Source organism: Strongylocentrotus purpuratus, unplaced genomic scaffold, assembly GCF_000002235.5.
Source record: "Strongylocentrotus purpuratus isolate Spur 01 unplaced genomic scaffold, Spur_5.0 spur5_scaffold_11, whole genome shotgun sequence".
NCBI lineage: Eukaryota > Metazoa > Echinodermata > Echinoidea > Camarodonta > Strongylocentrotidae > Strongylocentrotus > Strongylocentrotus purpuratus.
The window spans coordinates 10,765,171-10,776,842 of NW_022145596.1; the positions used below are offsets into that span (position 1 = coordinate 10,765,171).

Genomic DNA, 11,672 nt, shown 5'->3' on the forward strand with positions numbered 1-11,672 from the left:
GATAACAACATTCACGCCTATACTGTCCTATATCCCCACCTCTGATTCCCAAAGGGCGAGCCCGGCCCATTTTCATGCAAGCTTAATTCAATAAAGCGAGAAAAACGGCGAACAGACAAAATCGGACAAAATATAATTAGAAAGTTATGGAATTTTGAAGTTTTGCATAATTTCATGAAACAACACACACTCACACAACAAGAACAACAAAAAAGAGATGGAAAAAAGGGGGAAAGAGAGAATTTGTGAGTTAAGGGAGAAAGGAAAACATCAAACAGAATTAAACAACGATGGAAGAGAGATGCAATAGCATGAGGAATTGCATTTATTTTAAAAGAATAATGGGATAGCAACCAGGGGCGTCGCGTCGCTAAAGGGTATTGGGGGGGGGGGGTGCGACATCCCACACCTGTCAGGATATTGGCGGTAAAATTGCGCTGCTGTCGGGGGAAATGAAAGGGAAATTAGGTAAAGAAAAGGAAAAGAAAGAAAAGAGAAGAGAAGAAAGAAAGAAAAAAGAAAAAGAGGGAGGAGAGGAAAGAAAGGAAACGAAAGAAAAGAAAGAAAAGGAGAAAAGGAAAAAAAGAAGAGAAAAGGGAAACATAAGAAACAGGGGGGGGGGGGTGAAGGAGAGGAGAGAGAGAGAGGGATTAAGAGCCTGAGAGAAGAGGGGTGGGAATGGGAGAGAGAGGGGGACGTTGGGTGGAGTCACCACCGCGAGGGGGCAAGATAGATACGCATATATATAATTTTGTTGCTGTGTCGGTATTCTTGCGCGATCCTCGTGTGTACTATATTTACCGGTGCAGAAGTTTGAAGTCGGTGAGATGTATTATGTCGGTCGGCCTGCAAATTTTTTTCCCCTACGAACTGTGACTTTTTATCGGACAAAGAATGTTTTTTGGGGTCCCAAAATTTGATCGATCAATATTTCGTTTCAGTGGGGGGTGGGGGTAAGGTTAGGTTTTTTGGTCACCCATTATCATTTTTTATTTTTTTAATATATTTTTTTTAATTAAAAAAAAAAAAAAAAAAAAATCGCAAGGGGGGGGGGGGGGGTTACTCTAAAACCCCTGCGTACGCGCCTGGGTACTACGAATCGTCTTGTTTCTCTTATAATTTAATGAAACGTCATAGCTTCGGCGCTTCGCGTGGGAGGGGCGAAACAAGAAAAGAGTCGGGAACGGTATCGTCTTCTTTCTCTAACTATCTAATGAAGTGTCAAAGGAGGAGGGCAACTGAAAATAACTTAGTTCCTGGCCCCGGCCTATAGGGTTATATTTGTAGACATTGGGACATTGGCAGAAAAATATTTGTCGATAATTGGTGGCTAGTTTTGTTGGTAATCGGTGGCCTCTATACATGCATGCCCCTGATGACAACACAGTTTATACACTCGAGATAATTTTTGCAAGTACTACTGGTGAAGTACCGGACCACCGTCTTTGTGCAGCAACGAAGCATATACAACGTATCGCGACGTGACAGATCACTTTTCTCTAACTTCTAACCAATCAGAAGGTCTTGTTTTTTTCCAGGAAGTGCCGGTGGACATTAATGCGCTAAATTAATGTGGTTACTTGGTACTTGGTACTTGGTACTTGGTTGTTGTTCCTCCAAAAGATTCCTGGTGGAATTTAAACTGGAGGTCGTGGTGGCAGAGAGTGGACTTATTTCGGAAGGAGTGCTACTTTAAACTTTGCTGAGTCAGTCAGGGATACTAAGGTCGGATTGAGATTATTCCATGCTTCGGTTGTGCGAGGAAAAAATGAGTTCTTGTATACATCCAATCTGGCTAATGGTATTTCAAACTGACTTGAGTGCCCGCGTCTGCTACGATCTGGTTTAGGTTTAATGTGGGTTCGGGGATCTATGTCCAGCTGGCCATGTAACATTTTGTGGAAACAGCTTAGACGGTGAGCTTCGCGTCTGTCTTGGAGGGAGTTCCACTTAAGAGAATTTAGAAGGTGGGTGACGCTTGCTTCTCTCTGATAAGTGCTTGTGACAAAACGGGCTGCCTGCCTCTGGACTCGTTCGATAGAAGAAATGTTCTTAGCTGTGTATGGGTCCCAAGCAGCAACTGCATAATCTAAGTGTGGCCTAACGAGGGTGAGATAGAGTTTCTCCTTAATGGAAGTTGAGCAGTGATGAAAGTTGCGTCTCAGAAAACTCAAAACCCCAATAGCTTTTGTTGTTGCGAGGTGAGTTTGGCCATTCCATCGGAGGTCGTTCTGGATCACAACACCAAGGTACTTTGTCTGCTTACAGACAAAGTTGTAAAAGATTGTAAAAGATCCCTACTCTTGGAGGGGGTATATAGAACTTAAGCAGTTTTACGTCATATTACTCCAGGAAGTGCCTGAAGACAGGGGCGTCGCTAGACCTTTTTCAGTGGGGGGGGGGGGGGGGGGGGGTGTGTAGAGGCCAATGATTACCGACAAAACTTGCCACCAATTACCGACAAAATTAAATGTCCCAATATCTACAAATTTAACCCTATAAACCCGGGACCGAAGGCTAAATTGTTTTTCCTATGGACTATCTATAGTAATTGCGTATGCGCAAATGATCATTTTCCTCGACGACATAAATATACGAATTATTTCGTCAACTTAGTCAACATCAAAGCTATATATTTGAATGCAGGTGCGGAGCTAGGATCTTATTTTAGGGAGGGGCGGTAGTGAGCAAGCGAATCACATAAAGAGCGCGCGAAGCGCGCTAATTAGGGGGGTGTGGTGATGGGTGATAGGCCTCCCGCACGAAGCGTGGAAGCTTAGACGTTTCCTTAAATTATTAGGAAAAGAAGACGATTTATTGTACCGATCTCGACTGTTAATCCTTGTCTGAATGAAGTTCCTCCCCCCTCCTCCCGCGCGAAATGCGAAAGCTTTGACGTTTCATTAAATTATTATAAAATGTAGACGATTTGCTGTACCGTTCTCGATGTTAATCCTTGTCTGAATTCAGTTTCTCCCCCTCCCGAGCAAAGCGCGGAAGATTTGACGTTTCATTATTATGAGAAAAAGCAGACGATTCGGTGTTCTGTTCTCGACCCTTAATCCTTATCTGAGTTCAGTGCTGCCCCTCCCGCGCAAAGCGCGGAAGTTATGGCGTTTCATTAAAATATTAGAGAAAGTAGACGATTCGTTGAACAGTGCTCGACTCTTAATCCATGTCTGAATTCAGTTTCTCCTCCTTCCGCGCGAAGCGTGGAAGCAAGTTGACGTATCATTAAATTATGAGAAAAAGCAGACGATTCGGTGTTGGCGTACTGTTCTCGACGCTTTATCCGTATCTGAATTTAGTTTTCCCCCCTCCCGCGCGAAGTTTTTACGTTTCGTAAAATTATTAGAGAAAGTAGACGATTCGTTGAACCGTGCTCGAGCCTTAATCCTTGTCTGAATGAAATTTCCCCCTTTAGCGCGAAGCGCGGAAGCTTTGACGTTTCCTTAAATTATTAGAGAAAGCAGACGATTCGTTGTACCGTTTTCGACTCTTAATCCTTGTCTGAATTCAGTTTCCCCCTTCCAGCGCGAAAACTTAGACGTTTGATTTAATTATTATAGAAAGAAGACGATTCGTTGCACCGTTTTCGACTCTTATTAAGTCCAAATTTTATCTGAATTCAGTTCCCCCCTCTTGCGCGATGCGCGGAAGCTTTGACGTTTCCTTAAATTATGAGAGAAAGAAGACGATTCGTTGAACCGTTCTCGACTCGTCTAAATGAAGCTTCCTCTCCCGCTCGAAGCGCTGAAATTTTTGCGTTTCATCAAAATATAGAGAAAGGAAAACGATTCGTTGTACTGTTCTCGACTCTGAACCAAGGGTGTCGATTTGTAGCCTCGGTTGGGGGGGGGGGGGGGGGGGGGGGGATGATAGGTGCCAAAATATTTTCGGCAATGGATCAAAGCAACCAAGAGGTAGAGGCGTGTGGCAGGTTGCACCCCCTCCTTTCCAAGTTTTTAACTTTTTTAAGTCACCCTCAATAAAGATAACATTTTAGAGAATATGGGACCCATGTGTGTCCCACATGCTTGCTACCTAGATTATTATCCTCTCAAGCATATAGGCAGGATTTTATTTTAGGGGGCGGTAGTGAGCACCTCCTAGGGGTTAGTGCAGGGAGTTTTCCCCCTCCCGCGCGAAGCGCGGAAGCTCTGACGTTTTATTAAATTATTAAAGAAAGAAGACGATTCGTTGTACCCTTCTCGACTCTTAATCCTTGTCTAAATTCAGTTTCCCTCTTCTCGCGCGAAGCGCGGAAGCTTTGACACTTCAGTAAATTATGAGAGAAAGAAGACGATTCGTTGTACCATTCACGACTCTTATACCTTGCCGAATTCAGTTCCCCTCTTCTCGCGCGAAGGGCGGAAGCTTTGACGTTTCATTAAATTATTAGAGAAAGAAGACGATTCATTGTACCATTCTCGACTCTTAATCCTTGCTGAATTCAGTTCCTCCCTCCCCCCTTCCCGCGCGAAGCGCGGAAGCTTTGACGTTTGATTAAATTATTCGAGAAATGAAGACGATTCGTTGTACCGTTGCACTTTTGCGCTTCGCGTTTAACATTTACTAAGCTCGTTGCTTTTTAACGCTGTGGCTTTGCATTTGGCGCACTGCATTTATATAATGCTGTTGATTGAATAAATTGAATAAATTCATCAATTCCTGATGAAGCCGTATGAGCGAGAATTCAATTTATTCTTTTCTCATAATTATACGGTCGTCTCATTTACTTCGTATCCTATTTATATATGTATGTATTATGAAAATGAGATAGCAAAATGTGTATATTGATGGTCATCTTGCGAGTAATAACCATTAACTACTCTCATCGGGCTCTCATCATTAATTTTTCTCTTTTTCTTGTTTTGATGGTGAATTATTTGGGGGGGGGGGGGATGATTGTACAGGCCATCCCCCCCACCTAAAATATTGGGGGGGGGGGGGAGATATATCCCCCATCCCCCCGGGGTCGACACCCATGCTCTGAATCCTTATCTGAATTCAGTTTCCCCCCTCCCTCTGCGCGAATTATGAGAGAAAGAAAACGATTCGTTGTACCGTTCTCGAGTCGTCTAAATGAAGTTTTCCCCGAGGGGGGGGGGGGGGGGGGGGGGGGGTCAGCACCATAGCTACCATATATAAAACATTTTAAAATATTTTGTTCAGTTACATTATTATTTTCTTTTCAAGGTCAGGGGTCAGGGCCCGACGCCCCCCCCCCCCACAGTGGATCCGCGCCTGATTGGGGGTTCCCACTCTTTTTAGGTGAGGCGAATTAATTCCCTCTCTTAATCTTTTTGAAATCCGTTTCCATTTTGATGGGGGATCTTGTTAAAATTAAATACACCAGAACTTAGACCAATGATTCTACAGCGGATAGCCCGAAATTCTGACATGCTCCTTTTATTTCTAATCCACTATGAGATTAATTTCGTCTCGTCTCTGTTTTACCGAATAAAATCGTGATATACATTTATAAAAATAATGATCGAACGTTTTGAACGTAAAATAAATATATATTAATTTCGTTTGTATAGACACCATTGCAACTATACAGCTCCTCCGATCCAGCGCGACCGTACCGTTGACCAGCACCACCTGCACTAGACCGAAAGCTTCAGTCTCTCTAATCGTCGGTTGTTCCACTGAGACTACGTCTGGCTCCACTAGACCTCCGATTGGGGAATGACAACAAATGTCAGTTTTATTAAAGAAATGACCCAAATCAGATGGTTATTGCTGTCTACACCTGCACCACCCACCAGCCAGCGGATGAGGGGCCGCGGCCGCGCCGTACCCGTAGACTCCACGATTCGACTCTTTCGACCTGCCGCGCCGATGCGTCCGGAATGATGAAGATTATGGAGTAATTTTCTCACAGAAACTTACAACTTTGTCAGTCAAAATGGGGATTTTTCTTCGTATGATTGGTGCAGGTAAATCTTAACATTGCATAATGAGATTGAGACATGACCGATGACTGAATGAGTGTGGGTGTTAATATTACACCAGCGAGTCTTTCGCCAGGGTACATAATAATCTCGTGCATGCATGCATAATGCATTGCCGTGGTTTACTATTAATAATAATACAATGAATATGACTCTGAACAGAGTGAGTGATGAGTGGAATGGTATAGTATTTGAGAGAAATAGTTGTTTTTATACGCTCAAGGGAAGGTTACAATTGTGCTATTGCCCTGAGGCGTGCCGAGGGCAATGGCCCAATTGTAACCTTCCTGAGACGAGCGTATAAAAACAACTACAGTTGTATTTCTTGAATATTAAAGCAGTCATTAATACTTTTATATGCCGAAAACAAAAGAGTCAACTAATGACACCACCTTGGCCTTTCTCTAGTTTATCTGCACGGTTGTTTTTTATGAGTGTATCTTTGAGAGTAGACTAGATCTAGATTCTAGTCTAAGCAAGATATTTTTACAATTTTGGGGGTGGGCTGGCCCTGTGGGGAATAGAGAGAAGAACCTGCGCTTTCATATGACACCTCACTTATTGAGTATCACCTTCAGGATCACAACAGATCACAACAAAGGTTTGACTCGAATTGAAAAAAAAAAACTTAACTTTTTTTGCATGGTCGCGCAAGACTGCATAGAGACTGCATTGCGTGTAATCTCTATGGGAAGAATATAGCACACAACATCGGGTGCCGGGTGCGCGATCAGACACCCTGACAACTAGATCTAGAATCTATTTTCGTCTACGTCTATGCTGGTACTCCATTTTCAGCAACTAAACGAATATGTTTATGGATAATTTCACGTACCTTTTTTGTTGTTCTTGCTGTCAGCGAGTCTTGCATTTGATAAGTTGAAATCTTGGGACAGTTTCTTTAGCCATTTTTGTCTTGTTTGGAATTGTCTTGTCTTGTATGAAAATACCGACCAATTCTTCGCACACGTACGGTATCCTTGATCGCTTAAAACATTTTTTAACATGTAAACCTGTGGGGTAACCATGGAGACTGAACTATTTTCCCGGTAACCATGGTTACTGGGATTTTAGAACTGTTTTAACCATGGTTACTGGGAATTTTACAGAAATAGTTAAAGTTTATGAATGCAATTTCGACCAATCAGATGGCTGGATTTCTTAAGTGAGGTATATAATCAACGCTAAATTACACTTTGGGTGGTAACTACTAGACCTAGATCTAGTTTTATAATTACATTAGCGTTTGCATGGTGTATATGATATGATGAGTGTTTCAGAAAAAGAAATGAGAAATACATGTAGAAGTCTATATCAAAATAATTTTAAGGAAGGATTAAGAAGAAGGAAAGGTAGAAGGATGTTGAGATGGAAGAAGAAGAAGAAGAAGAAGAAGAAGAAGAAGAAGAAGGAGGAGAAAGAGAGAGAGAGAGAGAGAGAGAGAGGAAAGGGGGGGGGGGGTGTTCCTTTTGGAGGATGGAGGAAGGATTAAAAAAGACCTCAAAGATTGTTGAAAATTCACATAGAATACACCCGAGTCAAGAGGACACTTTATTTGTTAGTATACAGTCAAACTAGGCAGAAATAACCGTCTGATGTGGGTCATTTCTTTAATAAAACTGACATTTGTTGAGAGGCGGTCAGAGGAGCCAGATGCAATCTCAGCGGAACAACCGTCGATATCAGAGACTGAAGCTTTCGATCTACAGTCAAACCTGCTTTAGTGACCACCTGTCTAGTACAAGCACATTTTTTGTTTCCCTTGAAAATGGTTTCTCATTGAAACATGTACTAAAGGAACCTGTCTACAAAGACCACCCGTCTACAACAAGCTCATTTATTGTTTCCCTTGGGCGGTCGTCGCTGTAGACAAGTTTAACTGTAGGCCTACATAATTAGTACTGCATTAGTTTGAATTTTTCTATCAATTTCGATCAATCATCCTTTAATAACAATTTAGAATTTAGTGCCTGACTCATGTGACTAGAGCCTCTTTTTTAGTATTTATTAGTCCTGACTTTCCTCAAAATATTGCTTTAATTATAAGACATCCGATTCCATTAAAATCAGATCAGAATATATATATACAAGAGTGAGCACTGCTTCAATGTTTTAGTAATGCCTCTGTATGATTTTCTCTCCTATTGTATTAGTTATTGGGGTTCCTGTAGTAGCAGGCTGTGCTGCTGGCCTTTACATCCGACGCGACTTCAAGAAACTTCACAAGTCCAAAAGCCACACATTTGAGTCGGCAGCCAAGCAGTATGCGACCAACCGCGTCTTTCAGCTGATTGGCCATCGTATGAGAGAGAAGCTCGATAAGGACACTCGGAACTGTCAGGAGGTGATGCTCTTTTTCCATTTCTCATATATATGTGTTTTTGTAGGAAAGTTAGTAGATCTACATAAAATGATATTATTTGTAAAGAGGGTTGGTGATTTAGCTTTATGAAACAAACATTTTGACTTGAATCTAATATGTATTTAGACCTGTTTCGGGTTTATCAAATATATGCACTACTTGAATGAAAGTTTCTCTTGAAACTGAAAAGCGTGCTAGAGGATTCCAGACATAGCAACAACTAATGTAATTGATTTGTAGAGTCAGGATTGCTAGAAATGGTAGAAGTTGCTCGAAGATGCAGGTGTTGGAAGGAAGGATATACTGTGATATAGACACTTAAAGCAGGCGCGAATCCAGGAATTTCTTGCCAGGGGGGCACACGGGGGGGGGGGGGGGGGGGGGGGGGGGGGGGGGGGGGGGGGGGAGGGGCACCGTGTGGGAAAGAGAAGTTGATGTACATCATTACATAGTTTTATAAATATGAATTTCTACTTTTGACTATATATTTCTCATACCTTTCCAGGTCCAAACAGAGATTCTAATGTCCCGACTGCAGTCAGCAAGTGAAACGCTGTATGGAAAGCAGTTCAACTTTGCTGATATCAAATCCCCTCAGGACTACTGCCAGAAGCACCCTCTGACCAGGGCCAATCACTACCACCCCTTTGTCCAAGAGATTGCTTCTGGCACGCATCATGTGCTCACCAAAGACGATCCCATCATTCTTGCTGTGACATCCGGGACATCTGGACACCACAACCTGGTTCCAATGATCAAGGCACAGTCTACGTATTTCTTGCTGAACGGCGTCACTGTCTGTCTCGATTCTATACGTAAGGCGATTCCGGAAACACAGCACCTTAGACGAACCCTCAAGATCTTCTACAACCCCAAGTCACGCACCTCCCCTGGAGGAGTTCCGATCGGACCCAATTCGGCCACGCCCAAATCCTCAAAGGATTTCATTGACATGTACAGCACGCCCATGGCTGCCTTCGATATAACAACAGAAAGGGAGGCATTGTATGCGCATCTGCTGTTTGCTCTTATAGATAGCGAGATTGGAGCCATCGAGGCAAATTTTGTGCCTCTCATACATAATGCTTTGTGGAGCTGGAGGAGAACTGGGAACAGTTGGTCCAGGATATTGCGAGAGGAGAAGTGAGCCCTCAACTGAACATTCCAGAAGATGTGCGACAGAAATTGAACGCCCTCTTGAGTCCCGATCCAGAAAGGGCAGAGGAGCTGAGGCAGGAGTTTGAGAGAGGTTTTGACAACATTGCCAAGAGAATATGGCCCAATGTTCAGGTCATCGTAGCCGTGGATTCAGGGGCCTTCCAGGTCTATGGCAATATGCTAAGAGAAAAGTACACAAAAGGTATTGCATGTTTGATGCTTATTGATATGAGCCAAAATGTTAGATTTTAGGTTGTGAATAATTGACAAAGACTTTAATTTGAAGGAAATTGGAATTTCATTGCAATTTTTACACTGTATCAACATGTTTTAAAAAGATGTAAGAAGTTGTTAAAAATTCAATACTGTTTCCCAATGTCGGTTAAGTGGTAATATTATTTTGTAGACTACATTGTAATAGGCCACTTTTCATTTTTCTATATTAGTTTGAAACTTAGAAAACCTTACACAGAGTCGTCATTTTTCAATTGGACAGACTCCAAGAATTCTTTTCATATAATGTTAAATATTTTACTCCTTTCTCAGATATTCCTATCTACTCCTGCCTATACGCTGCCAGTGAAGGCCTCATTGGAATCAATATCTGGCCTTTTGATGCGGAAAGGCGCTATCTGCTGGTCCCAAAGAGTATGTTTTGTGAATTCATACCAGTCGAGAAGAGGTAAATGGATAGCCTTACAATCCTATTGATTAGTTGTTTGCAAATTTCTTTAGATTTGGTTAATTAGTGCTGAATCTAATGTCTATTGTTTAATTCTGTTGTTTAATTCTATAAATCCAAGTACTATTTTCATTATTTTAAATTTCACATAGGTCTGATACATATTTAATGTTATAGTAGACTAATTAAATAGTAGTGGTATAATTATCATGATTCACATTCATGCCATTTTCAACAAAATCAAAATTCTGTTCAGTTGCTATTAGAGTTGAATTGCACTGCAAGGACTGACATTTTTCTTTGATTATCATATTAATATCACTGATAACTTTCTTTCATATCATACATGTATCTGTTTGTTTAGTATCCTTTCTCAGGTTACTCTCTTAACTTTTGAGGTATGACTGCACGCTGACCTAAAATGTCCTGGATTATGGATTTGGGCAGTTATTTGAGCAGGCATTTCTTTAACCTAAAATTGTCAAATTGCAGATTTGTGATTGTGATACATTTACCTATCAAACTACATTTTGCCATGACAGCGAGTTTTCTGTGGATTCATTACTTTGTGTTACATTTTCAGTGATGAAGAGCAACCTTCTACCCTTCTAATGGAACAAGTGGAGAAAGGAGCCACGTACGAGCTTGTGCTGACTAACATGAGTGGGTTCTACCGATACCGCTTCGGGGATGTTGTCCGAGTCACCGACTTCTATAACAAAGCTCCTGTTATTGAGTTCTTGTACAGGTGAGTTTCGCAGTGTCGTTGGTGTTGAAGGGTCTATTTTGTGTGTGTGTGTGTGTGTGGATGTAGCCTGTCTGGTAATTGATCCTGTTGCTATTACCAGCTAAAGAGTAGTAGTAGTAGTAGATGGTGGTTGTTCTAGAGTTGAAGTTTTTAGTGGGTAAGATTTTTTATGTACCTCTCCACTTTTAAAATAATAATAATACATGGTATTTATAAAGCACATTTAACAATAATAGAAACTTTTACAGACAATGATTCAACAATTGATTACATAATTATATAGCTCAAACTTTAATATATTGGTAGATCAAAATGTGGTAATATAGTATAACAGGGATACTTATAATGTATAAACATTAGCATTAAGTTGCAAAAATATGATTTTTTTTTTTTAAATATATTTTTATCATGGGTTTGAAAGAGTCAAGAAGTGTGGCCTGACTGATAGCTAAGAGAAGATAGTTCCATAGAGCAGGAGAACTGACTGTAAAATCACGTTGACCATAGCGAGTATGGGTGGGAGGCACAGGGGCCAGGAATAGGTGTGAAGAATTTGATAAAAGATTGCAAGAAGTTGGGGCTTTATTGGAGATTAGGCTTTGTCCATTGGGAGAGGCTGTAGCTGTTATCTGGTCATGTGGGAACAAAATATTATGAACAATCTAGTGAAATTGTAAACATGTGTACCTCCCTCTGTAGTTCATGTTCACAGAGACTGAAAAATAAAAGTGTGTTTCAGACTTTTCAGAGGCCCGAACCGAC

At 41.4% G+C, this 11,672-nt stretch overlaps 1 protein-coding gene across 1 annotated transcript in view; it reads left to right on the plus strand.

Annotated features, from left to right (window-relative positions):
• Positions 1 to 5,761: 5,761 nt before the first annotated feature.
• LOC590319 (GH3 domain-containing protein) overlaps positions 5,762 to 11,672 on the plus strand; it is a 10,159-nt gene continuing 4,248 nt past the window's right edge. The window contains 6 exon segments of the mRNA XM_030980620.1: positions 5,762 to 5,945; positions 8,114 to 8,304; positions 8,828 to 9,404; positions 9,407 to 9,682; positions 10,027 to 10,162; positions 10,746 to 10,910. Coding sequence (XP_030836480.1) covers positions 5,915 to 5,945; positions 8,114 to 8,304; positions 8,828 to 9,404; positions 9,407 to 9,682; positions 10,027 to 10,162; positions 10,746 to 10,910 — 1,376 coding nt within the window. The 5' untranslated portion in view covers positions 5,762 to 5,914.